Here is a 15,372-nt window from a genome sequence, read left to right as displayed (position 1 = left end):
TTCATTGTTCTTATTACGGAATTACAGGGGCTTCTTCTGACACAGCGGAGCTTCTGCCCTCCCCAAGCAACACGGCCAACTGGACAATAAACCTCCCGACAGACAACGGCCACGACAGTGACCAGGTCTTCGAGTTCAATGGCACTCAAGCCGTGAAGGTTCCTGACAGCATCGTCACCATCAGCATGAAAGAGCCTTTTGTGATTTCCGTGTGGATGAGGCACGGCCCCGGGGCCAAGGAGAAGGAGACCATCCTCTGCAACTCCGACAAGACAGGTGAAGGGGGTGGTGGTGGGGGGACACCTGTTTTGTTTGTGATCAAGCCCCTGTCCTTTTCAGCCCGGAAGTAGAACTGCTGTGATGTCACAGAACACTCACCAATGTTCTTAAACCAGCAGGGGGGCAGAACAACTGCACCAACATCTGTTTGAGAGCAGTAGACTAAACTATTGTTTCTCTGTAGTAGCACAGTAGTGGGTGTGGTGTTTCAGCCTGTCTGGATGCTGTGCTTGTTGTGACCTAGAGAGCCCACCTTTCTCCTTGGTTAGAGTCAGAAGCCTTACTGACTCTTACTTCTCCATAGCAGATGTCACAAGCTGATTACTTGATATATTTGGGAAGACACCAGAGCAGACCTGGTTTTTTCTCCCCCAAGAGAAGATCATTCTCTCTCCTTTGCTCTCGCATTCCTTGGCTCTAGTATTCTCTGAACAGGTTCAGTGTCTGGGCATTGCAAGCCATAATTTGGAAAGCGGGCTTGATTCCAGCAGGAATGTGATTGCTTGGGTGTCAGAGCGGAGCAAAGAAAATGGGGTGCCTCGTCACTTGGAGACTGACCCAACTCTTTGGAAAAGGCTCCTATTTTCCCCCAGCTAAAATAAAAAGTTTGCTTTCAAGAAAGCTGAGGCTGTCGGTGGCTCACTGACAGTTGATCACAGTTTGTCTCTCCAACCCCCCAGGAGGATGTTCACCTACTGTTGGAGGCCCTTCTGCAATGTCGGGTTGGCAGTTGTGGGGGCAGGATGTTGACTAGATTGATCAGGTCCATGTTCCTCGTTTACCTTGTCTGGAGCCACCTAAAAATGTAAGGTTTTTTTTCTTGCATATAGTAAGCGATCAGGAACCGTGATCACTTTTGCCAGAGACCCAGATTATCCAGTGGTTCCTTGTTAAGTCACTGCAAGATCCTTTGCTTTTTGGGCTGCGAGGAAGGAACGCTTGCCTTTCTCTCTCTTTCTTATTTTCTTTGGATTGGCTCCAAATGAATTTAATTTGGGAAGGATCAAGAAATAGTGACACAGGAGGCTGCGTTTATTCCAAACGTGCCCTGGGTCTAGTTGCAGAGGGAAGCTGCTCCAGAGAAGGAATTGTAAGCTTCGCTTCGCACAATATCAAGTGTTTCCTCTCAGTTAACAAGGGTGGGGGGTGTCTGGGATGCTGGAAATAATTACTTTAGGAAAAGGAAGCTTGAAAACATGAATGGATAATTATTAGAAGCATATGCTGTCTTACGGTTGCTGCAGAGAAATTCTTCGGTTGAGCAGAGAATTCCCACTGTGCACGTTGACTTCTGGCTCTTAAAACTTTCTTTTTCTTTTCTTGGAGGCCTCCAAGCCTTCTGCTCTCCATGGTTAATGTTTATTGAACAAGCTGGTGCTGCTTTGGACATACAGTCCATGTTTCTGTGTGTCAGAGAAAGAGGTTGCTGGGCTCACACGGTGCGCTGCTTAGTTGTGGTTTATTGGCTTAACCCTAGTTGGTCGGATTCCCACACAGCATATTAAGACACAGGCATGACTTAAAAGCCACATTGTCTGAACCATCCTCAGCCAAAACAAAACAGTTTCGCTCCCCTCCTCCTTATGGCTTAGCGCAGTGTGCAAAGTCAGCCACCGAGTCTCTTTCGATGTGGAACGAGGCGACGAAACTTGGCCTGCAGGCTGGCAAAGTGGAAAAGAGCACGGTTTCCATGTTCAGCCTTCAATTTGTCCTGCCCTCCTGCTGTACCTCTGCAAGGCGTGTCAGGAAGACCCGCTGTCCCGTTTCTGCTCTGGCAGGGGCTTGTGGCATTATAACATGCAGCGTTGGTAGCTTTATCATTTGGAGAGCTGGAAGGAGGTGGAGCCTAAGGGGAAGCTTTTCTCCTGTTATTAGCTCAGAGCTGGGCCCCTTCCAGGTGTTGCCAGGGACTGTAGATCATGGCAATTGTAGTGCCAGACGCTGGGAGGGACCTTCATTCCATGACTTGCCAGGAGCATTTTACACACCATGTGCTGGACGTGGGAGGTGGAGAGGGAATTCTAATTCTGATCCTCTTGTGCAGACATGAACCGTCACCGTTACTCCCTCTACGTGCACAATTGCCGGTTGGTCTTCCTCTTCCGCCAGGATCCCTCCGAGGGACAGAGTTACAAGCCGGCCGAATTCCACTGGAGGCTGAATCAGGTGGGCGCAAAAGTATTTCAACCGCTCTTGGCCAGCTCCCCTCCGTGGAGCCACAGCTCCTCTTTTCTAGTTGAAAAACAAGGCCAGAAACTTTAGATTTGCAGAGTGGACAGCCTAAAGGGGCTGGAAGGTAGGCCCTTTGGTTCATCTAGATGAGATTGGTGGCCCGTGGCCAAGGTTTCAAGCAGGTCCCATCTAGAGGTGCCCAGTCTTGAATCACGATCTGTCTGCATGCAAATGGTGATAGGACAGGGCCTTGAGCCCATCAAATCCAGCTCCCTGGCCAGGGTAGGGCCTCATTAAAATGTCCCTTACAGATAACTGTCCGGCCTTTCCTCGATCACATCCAGCAAAGGGAAATCCACAGCTTCCCTGGCCTGTAATTCCACTGTCCACTTTTCCTGTCATGGAGCTCCAGTTAAAGCTGTTAATCTGTGTCCTGTTTTTTGGGAATGATAAAATACAGAGTTGTTTCCCTCCCGTCTTCTTAAACCCTTGGCTCCTCTTCCAGGTTTGTGATCAGGAATGGCACCACTACATCCTCAACGTAGAGTTTCCAGTGGCCACGCTCTACGTCGACGGCGTTTCCTTTGACCCCTTCCCGGTGACCGAGGATTATCCGCTTCATCCTTCCAAAATAGAATCGCAGCTCGTAGTTGGAGCTTGCTGGCAAGGTAGCAGTCTTCTAGGTTTTATCCTGGTTGCCACGATTTGTGGGGTGGAATCCCATTTGGGGGCTAGTTTGGATTCAATTCCTTCATTCTGATCTCCGTGACAAGAGCAGTAGGCTGAGTGTGGATCTCTTCCCTCCAGCGTGGTTCCCCAAAAGAACCCAAAGAGGCTCAAAAGCATAACTTGGATTTGACATGACGTCACGTTGTGCAGCCTCCCATTTTCCTGGCTCTCTCCAGCTCAGATAGCTGCCTTTCTCAGCCGGTGGGCTGAACGGCCTGCCGAAACACTTCGTCGGTTGTCACCTTGCGAGCTGTTGGGGAAGAAAAACCTGGAACGAAGAACTGTGGTTCTCGAACTGGGTTAGAAGCTAGAATAGATATAAAACCAGAAACTCCTGTGAGAATCTTTTTTGCTTGCTCTGTCTTTCCAGGGATAGGTTTTATGAGTGGAGTTGATTGGGTAATTTTGCCAGGATAATTCACTTAACGCTGGGCTTGTATTTGATGGAGACTTGTTGGGGGGGGGGGGGGCTGTAAAAAAATGGAGCAGCAGATGGGTTTAACATACAAAGCAGGTTAAAACAGCCATTCCCCGGGGGCTGCATAACGCTGAGTCACAGCATCAAAGGTTACGGAAGGCTTTTTTCCTCATCAGCATCCTCAGAAAATGGATGCTCAGATTAGTCTAAGAACAGATGCACAACACCAACAGTTTTGCAGTGTAATTTTTCCTTCCCCCCCCCCCAAACCTTTCCCCCTAGTTGCACAGTTCCTCTTTTCAGGACTGCTTTGAAGGACTTCTTTATCAGGTCAGTGGAGAAAATGTCCTTTTCTTTTCCATCATTCTTCACGTTCTGTCTCTGTTCTGCTAGGTGCCATCGTAGACTCACGCAGGAATCTTATAACCATAATTGAAACATAAGACAATAGACAGCAGTTTAGCACAGTGTTGAGCTTTGGCAGAAAGAGGAATATGGGGACGATCCCCTTTTTCTCTCCTCTCGTCCTGAACCACCGCAGAGGAGAAATCAGTCCAGATTCCAGTTTTTCTTTTAGCTACTTTTTGGCTTGTTGTTAGATGCAAATCAGGAACTCATTTAAAAGAAATGCTTGAGAGTTCCTCCACAAGGTCATTGCAAACTCTGGAGTGCTTATCTAATAAACTGGAATTGCTTTTAAACCATAGTTTCTGGATCACACCAAATGACAGGGCAGGTTTCTGTGACAATGAAACCGAGCTCTCTTTTGGCCTTACAGCCCTCCCAAGGCAAAGGAGAAACTTGCAAATCTGAGGTTAAGCTTTGGTGTAGCATAATCATGGTTTATTGTTGCATACTGACCATGCCAGTGGAACAGGCCAAAAGGGAAGGAAATATGAGAGGAAGACCTGAGAAAGTAGTTGGCAAGCAAAGAGTTTAGATTTCATTTCACCATCTCCAGTGAAAAGGATCCTGGCTTGTTTTGCTGAGAATGCTTGGAGATCTGATGGCAGTCAGAGAAGTTGGCATTGATTCTGTACTAGGGAACTTTATGGTTGAACACGTGTGATCAAATCTTCTACCAAACCCCCTCTTTGCTTCAGCTTTCAAAAGCCTGCTTTAAAAAAAAAATCAGTCCAACTTACTTCATTTCCAGAGGCTTTCAGATAAGATAGCTGGGCCCTTCTGGGTGACACTCCCATGAGACCTCAGCTAGACTTGTGCAAAGAAGGCTCTTCGACCAGTTGTGACGCACAAGAGAGGAAAACCTAAGGGACAGAGTGTCCCTTCAGTTCCTGAAGAATATCAAGGGTTGCTTGATCGCTCCTTAACAGTGACTTTTGATGCTGACCTGCACTCAGACTGGGGTCTGTTCTGCAATGAAATTTAGTCCTGAACTCTTCCTTCTGAAACGCCTCTGCCTTTGACTGGGGGAATTGGGTCGTTAGCATTTGTCTCCAGAGTTGTATCTCTTTCCCAGGTCTTTCGAGTCTCCCGGCTTGGTTCCCAACAGGAGGTCAAAAAATGGCAAAAACTTTAACGGCAGAAAGAGGGAGAGATCAACCTTATTGTTGTTTGTTCTCTCCCTGTGGGGAGGACTTAGCAGGTAGCTCAGGTTCTGGGCCACGTCCTTCAGAAGATGTCCTCAGGAATACAACAGAAGATCTGTGGGATCCCCCCACAAAGGTGCTGAGATTTGGCAGTGGCTGGAAACGAAAACAGGGTTTAGAACACCGCTTGCTCCTTGTCCTGCGAAGTAGTTGCCTCTGTTTGCAGTTGGCAGATCCTGGTTTCCCACTGAATGCCGAGAGGGGCAGGCCGTGAGCTGCGACAGGTTAAACGTCCAGGCGCTACCTAACCCACCCGTCCCTTTCTTTTCTTCTCGTCCCTGTTTCTTGCTTCTCCGCAGAATATACGGGAAATGAGAATGACACCGAAAAAGCGACCGAGAACTCTGCAGGTTGCTGGCGGTCTAATTTTTCTTTTTAATGCTTTCGTGTCAAAGGCAAGCCGTTGCTCCATCACACATAGCATGAAGGCCAGCATTGCATAACGGCCATTGGAGGGACGCATAATCACGTCGCCGAGCTTGTTTTTTCCCATTGCACTTTCCTGCTATATTCACTTCCTCTTTGGTTCCCCCCCACGACATCTCCCCACTCCTCTTTTAGCAGTAACACCCAATCATACATTCATATGCAAGTGGGTAAGCCACGGAGGTGGCATTGAAATGAAGTAGGTTGAGAAATCTCTGTTGCCTTGCTGGGTGGTGGCTATTGCAGAGCAGGACCTGTTATGGACAGTGACTGTTTGCATTGGCCCATAGCTCCCTTCCTTGGAATGAGACAGCCAGTCCAAAACAAAGTCTCTGTCATTCATTTCCTGACCCATGGGGGACCCTCAGCCACAGAAACTCACTAGGTGACATTGGGCCCACATCTGTCTCTTAGCCCGGTCTCCTTCGTGGGGTTGTTTTTGTGGAGACCAAGGGAAGGCAGATCCCCACAGAAGCCTCCTTGGAGAAAAGGCAGGATCTAACAGATCCATAAAAAGGAGAGAATGGGATAAATTGTAGAGGTATGCATGAGACGGAAAATGTATTTTTTTTTCACATCTGAGGCAAACGTGTCACGTTCTGGGCTTTCTGCCAAACCCGTTCTGGATTGGTGGTGGTTCAGCAGAAACCTTTTCCGAGGTTCTGGTTCCAAACAGGATTTTACAGGGCCAGGCTGGTGAGGATAGGTGGGGATGCATAGAATGGTCGGTGCCCAAACTGTTTTGCACATCCTGGTGCCTTGCTGGTTGATAAGCAGGTGGCTGTGTTACCTGCTGGCTCACCTGCCTGACAGCATGTCTAGTTTTGGGGGGAATGGCTTGGTGCATTTAACATCCCAGTTTGAGATAATCCTTCGTGTAATTTGAAATTGCATCTTGCCTGACGTTCTGCGTCAGGAAGAAAAAGATCTTTTAATTACTATCAACTTAAACAGTGACATTGAAAGCCAAAGTAGAGGGTGGCTCTCCTGCAATTATGCCTAAAGCTTTGATGAGAGCTGTTAATAAGATGAATTTTTGACTGTCAATTAAATCTGCATATATTTGCCTATGAAAGCAGTTGTTCCCAAAAGTATTTTCTTTGTGTGTGGATTTTTTAAACAAAAAGGATATGTAAAAGTGTGTCATAATAGGAGAGGACTACTGGAACAGACAGTGTTCCAGATCTGATAGGCTCTGTCAGTCTTGATCAGTGTTTTTCAGCCCTGGCAACTGAGTCCACACATCTTAAAGTTGCCACAGCTGAGAAATGCTCATTTAGATGGTATTATGGAGCAGTCTCTATGGTCTCCAGGAATATTTTAGTAAAAATACAGATCTGTGAACAGATTACAGGCCTGGGTGGAAATGTAGCAAACGCCATCGCATTCCCCCATGATCCAGAAAGTCCTTATCATTGCGATGTTCATCCTAGACCTTTGATTCTTGGGAAGAAGGCGTACCTTTCCACCAGTTGTAATTATCTGTCCGTTTCAGACAGGATGTCTTAAAATATAGGAAGCTGGAGGGACGTGCCCTTGATTCCAGAATGGAGCTCGCTCATCCCATTCCTGCCCCCTAGCCCTTACTGCATGAACGAGCATCTTTATGTTCTCTCCCCCCTCATCGCGCTTGAGCATAACTGCAAGTCGGACTCCGGAATGGGCGCTCACTAACTGCATGCCATTGGAAAGCACAGCTGAGCACGGTGTGCGAGGGGCACCACACCAAAGGCAGGGAAGCGCCAGGACTAAACACAGCTGCTTTTCCTTCCCCGCTAAGGTGGCGACCTCCGGATGGCCCAGTTCTTCCGAGGCAACCTGGCTGGCTTGATCATCCGCTCTGGCAAACTGGAGAGCAAGAAAGTGATTGATTGTCTGTATACTTGCAAGGAAGGGCTGGACCTGCCAACGACCGATGGTGCTGGGAAAGGCCTGAAGGTACTCCCAGGCTGCTGCTGCTGCAGAAGGGGCCAAGGCCAAGATAGCAGAGAACAGCCTCCAGATTGCTTGGACTGCAATTCCCAGGATCCCTGGGCACTTGGCCAGGAGTGCTAGGAATTCTGGGAGGTGAAGTCCCACAACTGGATCGGGGGAATTGAACTTGAATTCCCTTTAAAATGTTTTTTGCTGCTTTAACGTAAAGGAAGGTGGCTTTTCTTGTGCTGCTTCGAAGCTCTTGTTTTCTGTAACTTTGGTAGCCTTGCCATTGTCCAAGGGCCAGCAGCTCAGGCAGGGCTGGGTGACACCCCCCAGTTAAAATTTGGGAGAGTTTTACCCACACAGCGTGGATGGTCCCTCTTATTCATCCCTCGTCCTCTAATTTTGCTGTGACTTCTCCTGTGTTGCAAGGAAGCAGTTTGAGGACTTTCTTCTCCCTCCCTCGCTGTGGGAAACTGCCCTGAGAACAAACAAATTGAGGCATTGCAGAGATAAAGCTGTTCAGGGGCATGGAAAACTGTCAGTACAAAATTTTATCGCCTTCTTGGCTCAACCTGCCAAGGCTGGAGGGATTTTAAAAAAAAAGTCTTTGGCGAAGCAGATATGCTCCCATGTGAGTCTCAGCTACATTCTCGGAGCCAGTTAGTAACACCTAGCATTTCATTATTAAGTCGCTATTAGTAACTTGCCTTTGCAACATCCACCACAGGAGAATCCTTATTTTTTGTAGAGGGAAGATAAGATAACATTAGCGAAGAAAGGCAGGATAAAAGAGATTATAAATGCAGCCTCAGCTCTGGGAAAGTATTAAGTGTAAGAAAGAGAATTAAAATACCTCACCTTGATTCTATGTGATATAAGAGAAGACAGACAAATTCTGGCAGGCTTTTAAGATTTTGTTATTTTACCTACTGCAGTAAACTAGAGTTCTAGTAGTCCTTGTGTTTCCTGACCCGGTTTAGGGCTGACCCTTCTTCACTAACCTGCTCCCTTCCTAGCAGCCCACAGCCCCTCACGGCTTCTTTGGGCTTCATTTCAGATCCACATGAATCCAAGCCAGTCAGCCCTCAGCCTAGAAGGGGACGACATCGAGCGGTTCGACAAAGCCATGCAACGCATCTCATACTTGAACTCGCGTCAGTTCCCCACACCCGGCATCCGGAGGATCAAAATTACCAGCACTGTGAAGTGAGTCCTTGCAATGGGGGCTTGGTTCCTGGGGCAGAACGTTGGCCTTTCAACCTTGTTCTGGCCTCTCAGTGTGGGGCTGTTAGGTCTGGGAAAGTTCTGGCTGGATTCATATCAGATTTTAAACTCAAGTTCAGAAGGACACGCTTGCTGTATTTGCAAACTGTGCCCAAACCAGACAACCAGGCTGTGGCTTTATACAGTGGCCGAGTTCACATGACAGTGGCTGGGTTTCACGTTGCGCGGTAAAAGACAGACTACTCTTTTTAAGAGTGGGTTGTGCAGACTCAGCTTATAAGGACTGTTAGTAATGTGAGGCCCTCTGTGTAGAACAGGCATAATGGCACTTCCCCCGGGGACCTGAACATCTAAAATAGATAACAGGGAAACAAGGGAGGAAATGGAGGCATTAATAGAAATAGGGGAAGATTCTCTGATAATTTGAAGAGTAATGACAAGGGTCAGGACTAGAGGGTGTTGAAGGACGAGTGTCAGGGAGGCCTGGGTCCACATCTACTCTCACCCATGGAAACCCACTGGGTGTTTGAGCCGGTCTCATGCCCTCACCCCACTGACCTCATATGCTTGCTGTTGTGGAGCGAACAGCAAGAGGGATTCCCACGTAAGCCCTTGAAGACAGGCGCTGTATAGATGTAGCCCGATCAACAGCCGGGTCCTCCATGGTGATGGCCACCACGCCTTACCTTTACAGGTGCGCCGACAACGAAGCCTGCATCACCATTCCGTTGGTCGAGGGGTACGTCATGGTCCTGCAACCCGAGGAACCCAAGATCAGCCTGAGCGGCATTAACCACTTCGCCCGTTCGGCTTCGGAGTTTGAGAGTCCCGAGGGAGTGTCTCTCTTCCCCGAACTTCGGATCATCAGCACCATCACCCGGGAGGTCGAACCGGAAGGAGAGGGAGAGGAGGACCCGACGGGTGAGGCCTGCCGAGCAAGCTTGCGTGCCTCGCAGCGAACGAACCGAGATGGAACAGGGAAGAAGGGGCCATCCAGAGATACGTTTGTTTCTGAAGCAGCAGCCTTGCTCCAAAAGGAAACAAGGCAGCACGTTGGCCGTAAAATAAAAGCAAAAGTTAATTTTTTGAAGTTTTCATCTCATCCGCTCATCTTCATTGTTTGGGGTCTCCTTTTTGTTCAGTGCTGCAGGCCAGTGGTGGCTGGAGGAAGGGTCCGATCCAGCAGTGTTGAGGATTTGGTAGCGAGAATAGGACAGGATAGACAGACAGGGAAGCATCCAGTGTCCGACATAGGCAGCACGGGCTTCGTGGAAAGATTCCGGTCCTGGAGAAAACTTGATGAATGGGTGGCTCTGTCTTGCCGAAACCTAGAATCCCAGGTTCTCTCTCTCTTTCCTTGTTCAGCTTCCCCCTTTCTTCTCTTTTCCAGTCCAAGAATCCTTGGTGTCAGAAGAAATCATGCACAATCTGGATACCTGTGAGGTCTCGGTGTTGGGGGAGGAACTGAACCAGGAGCAAGAGAGTTTGGAGGTTGACCTGGTGCGGCTGCAACAGAAAGGGATGGAAATGAGCAGCTCTGGCCTTGGCCTCATCCTCACCGGTATGGCCTTCCCCATCCCTTCCCCTGGGAGAAGGTTCACACATTGCCCTAAGCCGCAAGCTACGTTTCCAGAAGACTCTTAAGTCTTAAATCATGGGTTACGAGCTGTAAGAACAGGTTTTGTGAACCACAGCCCCCAAACCAGCGTCTGTTTTAGCTGACCCACATCTGTTCTCCGCAGGGGTGGACACCATGGCTAGCTACGAGGAAGTTCTGCACTTGATCCGGTACCGTAATTGGCACGCCGTCTCTCTCTTTGACCGGAAGTTCAAGCTGGTGTGCTCAGAGCTTAACGGACGCTACGTTAGCAACGAATTTAAGGTGGAAGTAAGTGAAGGCGTCTCCTCTCCTGGTAGGCCTGAGAATTGTTGGGTCTGTGAGCCTGGGCTTGGGTTTCCCCATGGAGGAGTTGAACATGTGGTGGCCTTCTACTAGTGTAAGAGAAGGTAGACATAACTTTAATGAAGGAATGCAGGGGCTGTTAAGGGAGAAGAAACAGCCAGTTAATCCTGTGAGAAAGAACAGGAAACAAAACAACCCCATCTTGATTGTGTTGGGTATAAAAGGGGCAAAGATTCTGTTATACCCTACAAGGATGAAGTAGCATCTCTGGAATCCTTGTGGTGTCTCTTTCCTGGCCTTATCTATCGAAGAACTGTAGGCATAGAGCTGGGTTTCCCCATCTGGGCAACTTCCAGATGGGTGGACTTCAACTCCCAGGAGTCTTAACGATGGTCACGCAGACTGGGAAGAGGACACTCAGGTTGGGAGGCATAGACCAGTCAACACAACAAGGCCAAAAAAACCCATTGAAATCAGCTCTCCCCCACTGCTGGTTTCCTAAAACTCCATGTTCCCCTTTCTCTAATCTTCTGTGTGCCAGGTGAACGTCATCCACACAGCTAACCTCATGGAACACGCCAGCCATATTGCCGCCCAGCAGCCCCAGTTTGTCCAACCTGTCCATCATTCCTTTGTTGACCTCTCTGGCCACAATCTCGCTGACCCTCACCCAGGGTTTTCCGGTAAGGACCCACCCCTTCCTTAGCTCTCCCCATTGCCGCCTCCAGCAGCTCCACAGGCTTTGGAGAGGCTCCCTCTGCTGTTGAGGAGTGAGACCTCCCTGGATCCTGCCCCCGAGGTAGCAGATCCATTAAACCAATTGGGTCTGAGCAGCATTTAATGCTTGGAGGTGCTGAAATTCAGGTCCTCGGGCTGGGGTCAGAAACTTTCTGAAATTTCAGAAGCTTTCTGAAATGTGCCTGTTGCAAAAGTAGGATTGGCTGCTTCTCCTGAGGCTCCAGAGGGGATTTAAACTTTTAAAAATGAGTTCTCAAAGCCGGGGTGGACTTGGGTAGTCACTTGATCTGGATTTGGGTGCAAATCTGGTGCGTGAAAATCTCTCCACTGCCTCCCTTTCCTTCAGCGAGGGAGTGAATTGCTCTCGGCTTTAAGAAAGAAGGGGATGAGATTCACTAACAGCCATCCTCAGGCTTTAGATGGCAGACTCCTGTTTGTGTCATAAACATTAGGAATCCCCTCTCTTTCTCTCTCCCTGATGAACAGATTGGGATCTCTTGAGATTTGCAGAATGGCTTCAGAGCATTGCAAGCCTCAGTATATTGACAGCGGGCTGCGGCAAATTACATTGTTTTGTCCCCGACTGTCTTGAGACCTTCCGGACCTTGAGAAGGGGTAGCAATTAGCCACCTACTCAAGGCAAGATAGTCACTTGTTGGGAGTGTTTGGACCTTGTGTTCCACAGCTGCGTGGAAAATGCATTCAACCACATCTCAGTTAGGAACTAGATCCTGGTGTATGAGTTACCACCTCGGCTGCTCAGCTTACGTATGTGCGAAAGATGCAGCGGTGTGCTTCCCGTCCTCCGCTTACAGCTAACTCCCTCGCTCTTCTGAAAACTCTTGTCTCCAGTGGTTCCAAGCACCGCCACAGTGGTGATCGTGGTGTGCGTCAGCTTCCTGGTTTTCATGATCATCCTGGGGGTCTTCCGGATCCGAGCGGCCCATCAGCGGACAATGCGGGATCAGGACTCCGGGAAGGAGAACGAGATGGACTGGGACGACTCTGCGTTGACCATCACGGTTAACCCCATGGAGGTAAAGTGTGGTGGACGTCTTTGCTCGCCCCGAGTTCAGAGCTACCAATCTGTAATCTTAACAACCCAGTATTGTAAATTTGTCCTTATTGGAGCTGTCGTGGGTGGGACTGGTATTTTGGACCCCCCCCTTTTTTTTCTTGGTTTTGGTTCTGAGGTGGGCTAGAGTGCCTTTTTGTTTAAAAGCAGCGTTAAGCCTATTTTACAGTTGCTGTAGCTATTTATGGACCTGTATGTCCAACCTTTAAAAGGCAGGGAAGCACATCACTCTGTTTGGAAAATTGTGCCATTCCCATTTTACTTTTTGGAAGGTGGCTCATGATGCTCATCTGAGCCTCTGTACCCGACATGCACACCGCCTTTCACACCCACCACCCGAAATATATCTCTTAGTGGTGCCCTTTCCTCACTTCTATCAGCCTGGCAGCATTCATCCCACTTTCTTCCTTGGGCTGATCGCTTTCTCATCAGATCGCTTTCTTGAATCCTGGGGTAGGGCTGGAGGGAAGGTGGCCATCCCCCTCGCGGTCCTCTCTTAAGATGCCCCCGCACGAGAGAGCTGTCCCAGGAGACCTTGTGCTTCTTTGTTTCCCAGACCTACGAGGACCAGCACAGCAGCGAGGAGGAGGAGGAGGAGGAGGAAGAGGAAAGCGAAGATGGGGGAGAGGAAGACGACATCACAAGCGCTGAGTCCGAGAGCAGCGAGGAGGAGGAGGGGGGCGAGCAAGAGGAGGACCCCCAGCACGTCAACCGGCAGCAGCAGTTAGAGTGGGATGACTCGACCCTCCCCTACTGAGCCCCACGCTCCCTGCTCTCGTTGTCGGTTTTCTTTTTGTTTTGCTCTTCTGGTCCAGAGACCTCCAGGACAAACCACTTCCCTTCTTTCCGAGGGTCCCTGGTGCGAGACAGTCGCCTGGGCCTGTCGAGTTGGCCAGTCTCCCTGCCCTGCCCTCCCACCCCTTCGTGTGTCGGGCGTCTCCTCTCCAAAATCCCTGCCTGTAGAAATGTAGCTAGTGCCTCTTCTCTTTCGGTTGCCCCCCAGTGATTGGATTGTGCTAATTTTTTTTTATTTTTTTTTTACTTGCAAGGCATCGCCTTGTGCTTTCTGCTCCCAGTCATCTCCCGCCAGGGGCTCAGCCACCCCGGCTGCACCCTTTGCAAACGGTTCCTCGATATTCCCACCCTCGTTCAAGTGTAGGTGGCTCTTGAAAGCAGCTGCCTTTTTCTTTCTGGCTTGCAGAGGCTGCTTTAATGAATTGCAGGGGAGGCGTTTCTTCTCAACACCTCTAAAACGTGCCCAGCTCTAACGCCTCCCCCTCTGGCTTCTCCACATTAGACTTAACTTTATGTTAATATATTTTTATTTTTCGGACTGGGGCCGTGCTCCCCCCTTCGCACCTCTTTTTGTGTGTGGCGAGGGGGCGGAAGCAAGACCGCCGCGCTCGTTCATTGGCAGAGGGTTAGCCTTTTTATTTAGCCTTTTTTAAAAAAAAAACAAAAACCTCGGTTTGATTTTAGCTGATTCGGTGGCTCAGGTCCTCCCTGCAAATGTTTGAAACCTCTCTTTTTCTTTCCCTCCTTCCAAACTCTAGTGCATGTGTACAATGGCAGAATGGGGTCAATATTTAGAAGATTAACAGACTTTTTAATATTTTGTAAATACGTTGGAATTATGTAATTATGTCACTTGTGGTAGTGAAAACATGGCTGGGGGGGAGGGAGGGGGGGAAGCAACCGTGCTAAGGTTTTAAGATGACGATGATATTGATAATGACGAATCATGCAGCGTGACATAGCAGTAAGTTTTTCTCAGAATTCCTAGGGCAGAAGCCTGGGACAGCTTTTAAGTAGTGCAGAGAAAGGAACGACGACCAGAGGTGGTGGACTTGACAGCAGTTTCACGTTGGGCCAGGTCTGTCGATGGGTTCTTCCCTTTTTTTAAAAAAAATATATATATCCTTCTTTCCTGGGGAAAAAGAAATGTGGCCTAACTCTAAAGGGACCTTCCGAAGCCACCTTCAGACCCAGCTCAGTTTGTATCCTTGCCCGAGAAGGGCCTTGAAGATGCGTGGCTTAAGTTGCACCAAGGAGCCCGGCTTCCCTTGAAACTTAATCCTCCCTGGATTTTACACTACAGTTCTCAGGAGTTGAGCTTAACGATGCCGGATCCAGAAGGCCGCGCGGTCCAAGTTCTGCCTCAGCTGCTGCGTGAGGTTTCCTTTCTCGCGCCATTCCTTATTTTTAAACACTTCTGTTCATTCCTGTAGCTCCTGCGACAGTAACTTGAGGCGTGGATGTCTCTTTCTCCAGCTTAATTTTTATTTTTATTGGGGGGGAAGGGGGTCTGTTTACCCCTAATGTATGTGATTCCTTCCTCCCCTAAAGCCATAGCATAAACATTCCAGAGAGTGATTCAAGAGATTGAAATAGACCTAGCATTTAAAAAACCTTGCCTGGATACGTGTTAGAAGGGGACCCACAGAAGCAGAATGATTTCCCCAAAGCAGGCTATACCCTGATAGCAGCAGGGAATGCTCAATTCTCCCTGGGTGGGTAGGGATCTTCTCCCTGTTAGTTGTAACTTTTTAAAATTTTGCTTTTATGGCTTTTCTCTGCTCGCGGCCAACATGGCAAAGCCCGTTTCCTATCTTGCACAGAGCACCCCCATCTTCTCTCCAGGTACGTGGTAGATCGGCCCAAACTGGCTGCAAAGATCAGGGTCAAAAGCACAAAAAATTCAAAAGGGGGGGAGGAGGAGAGGGATTTCAGCTGCAGAAACGTGGAGGGTGGGGGTTTTTTTGGAGTGAGAGGGAAGAAAGTTGATGGAGAGAAAAGGAAGGTAAGGGACACAGCTTGTGACAGAAGACGTTTTTTGGGAGAGTAAAGTTCTCGATTTGGTCCTGGCCATCCCACTGCA

At 48.9% G+C, this 15,372-nt stretch overlaps 1 protein-coding gene across 4 annotated transcripts in view; it reads left to right on the top strand.

The window, feature by feature from the left end:
• CLSTN1 (calsyntenin 1) overlaps nucleotides 1-13,740 on the top strand; it is a 29,373-nt gene extending 15,633 nt beyond the window's left edge. For 2 of the 4 annotated variants that reach the window (XM_088136798.1, XM_088136796.1), the window contains 12 exons: nucleotides 28-276; nucleotides 2,324-2,445; nucleotides 2,957-3,119; nucleotides 5,508-5,558; nucleotides 7,415-7,572; nucleotides 8,612-8,760; nucleotides 9,473-9,699; nucleotides 10,169-10,339; nucleotides 10,521-10,666; nucleotides 11,223-11,364; nucleotides 12,272-12,456; nucleotides 13,051-13,740. In XM_088136798.1, the coding sequence (XP_087992924.1) occupies nucleotides 28-276; nucleotides 2,324-2,445; nucleotides 2,957-3,119; nucleotides 5,508-5,558; nucleotides 7,415-7,572; nucleotides 8,612-8,760; nucleotides 9,473-9,699; nucleotides 10,169-10,339; nucleotides 10,521-10,666; nucleotides 11,223-11,364; nucleotides 12,272-12,456; nucleotides 13,051-13,251 (1,964 nt within the window). In that variant the 3' untranslated portion in view covers nucleotides 13,252-13,740. The remainder of the gene's footprint in view (nucleotides 1-27; nucleotides 277-2,323; nucleotides 2,446-2,956; nucleotides 3,120-5,507; nucleotides 5,559-7,414; nucleotides 7,573-8,611; nucleotides 8,761-9,472; nucleotides 9,700-10,168; nucleotides 10,340-10,520; nucleotides 10,667-11,222; nucleotides 11,365-12,271; nucleotides 12,457-13,050) is intronic. The other 2 variants (XM_088136799.1, XM_088136797.1) reach the window with 1 other exon arrangement.
• Nucleotides 13,741-15,372: the final 1,632 nt, after the last annotated feature.

This window comes from Python bivittatus, unplaced genomic scaffold (assembly GCF_059951505.1).
Source record: "Python bivittatus isolate LINGU-HERP-01145 unplaced genomic scaffold, Pbiv_v1 ctg000090_np1212, whole genome shotgun sequence".
Lineage (NCBI taxonomy): Eukaryota > Metazoa > Chordata > Lepidosauria > Squamata > Pythonidae > Python > Python bivittatus.
Note: the sequence above shows the minus strand (reverse complement) of the source record. Positions and strands in the feature narration are given on the sequence as shown.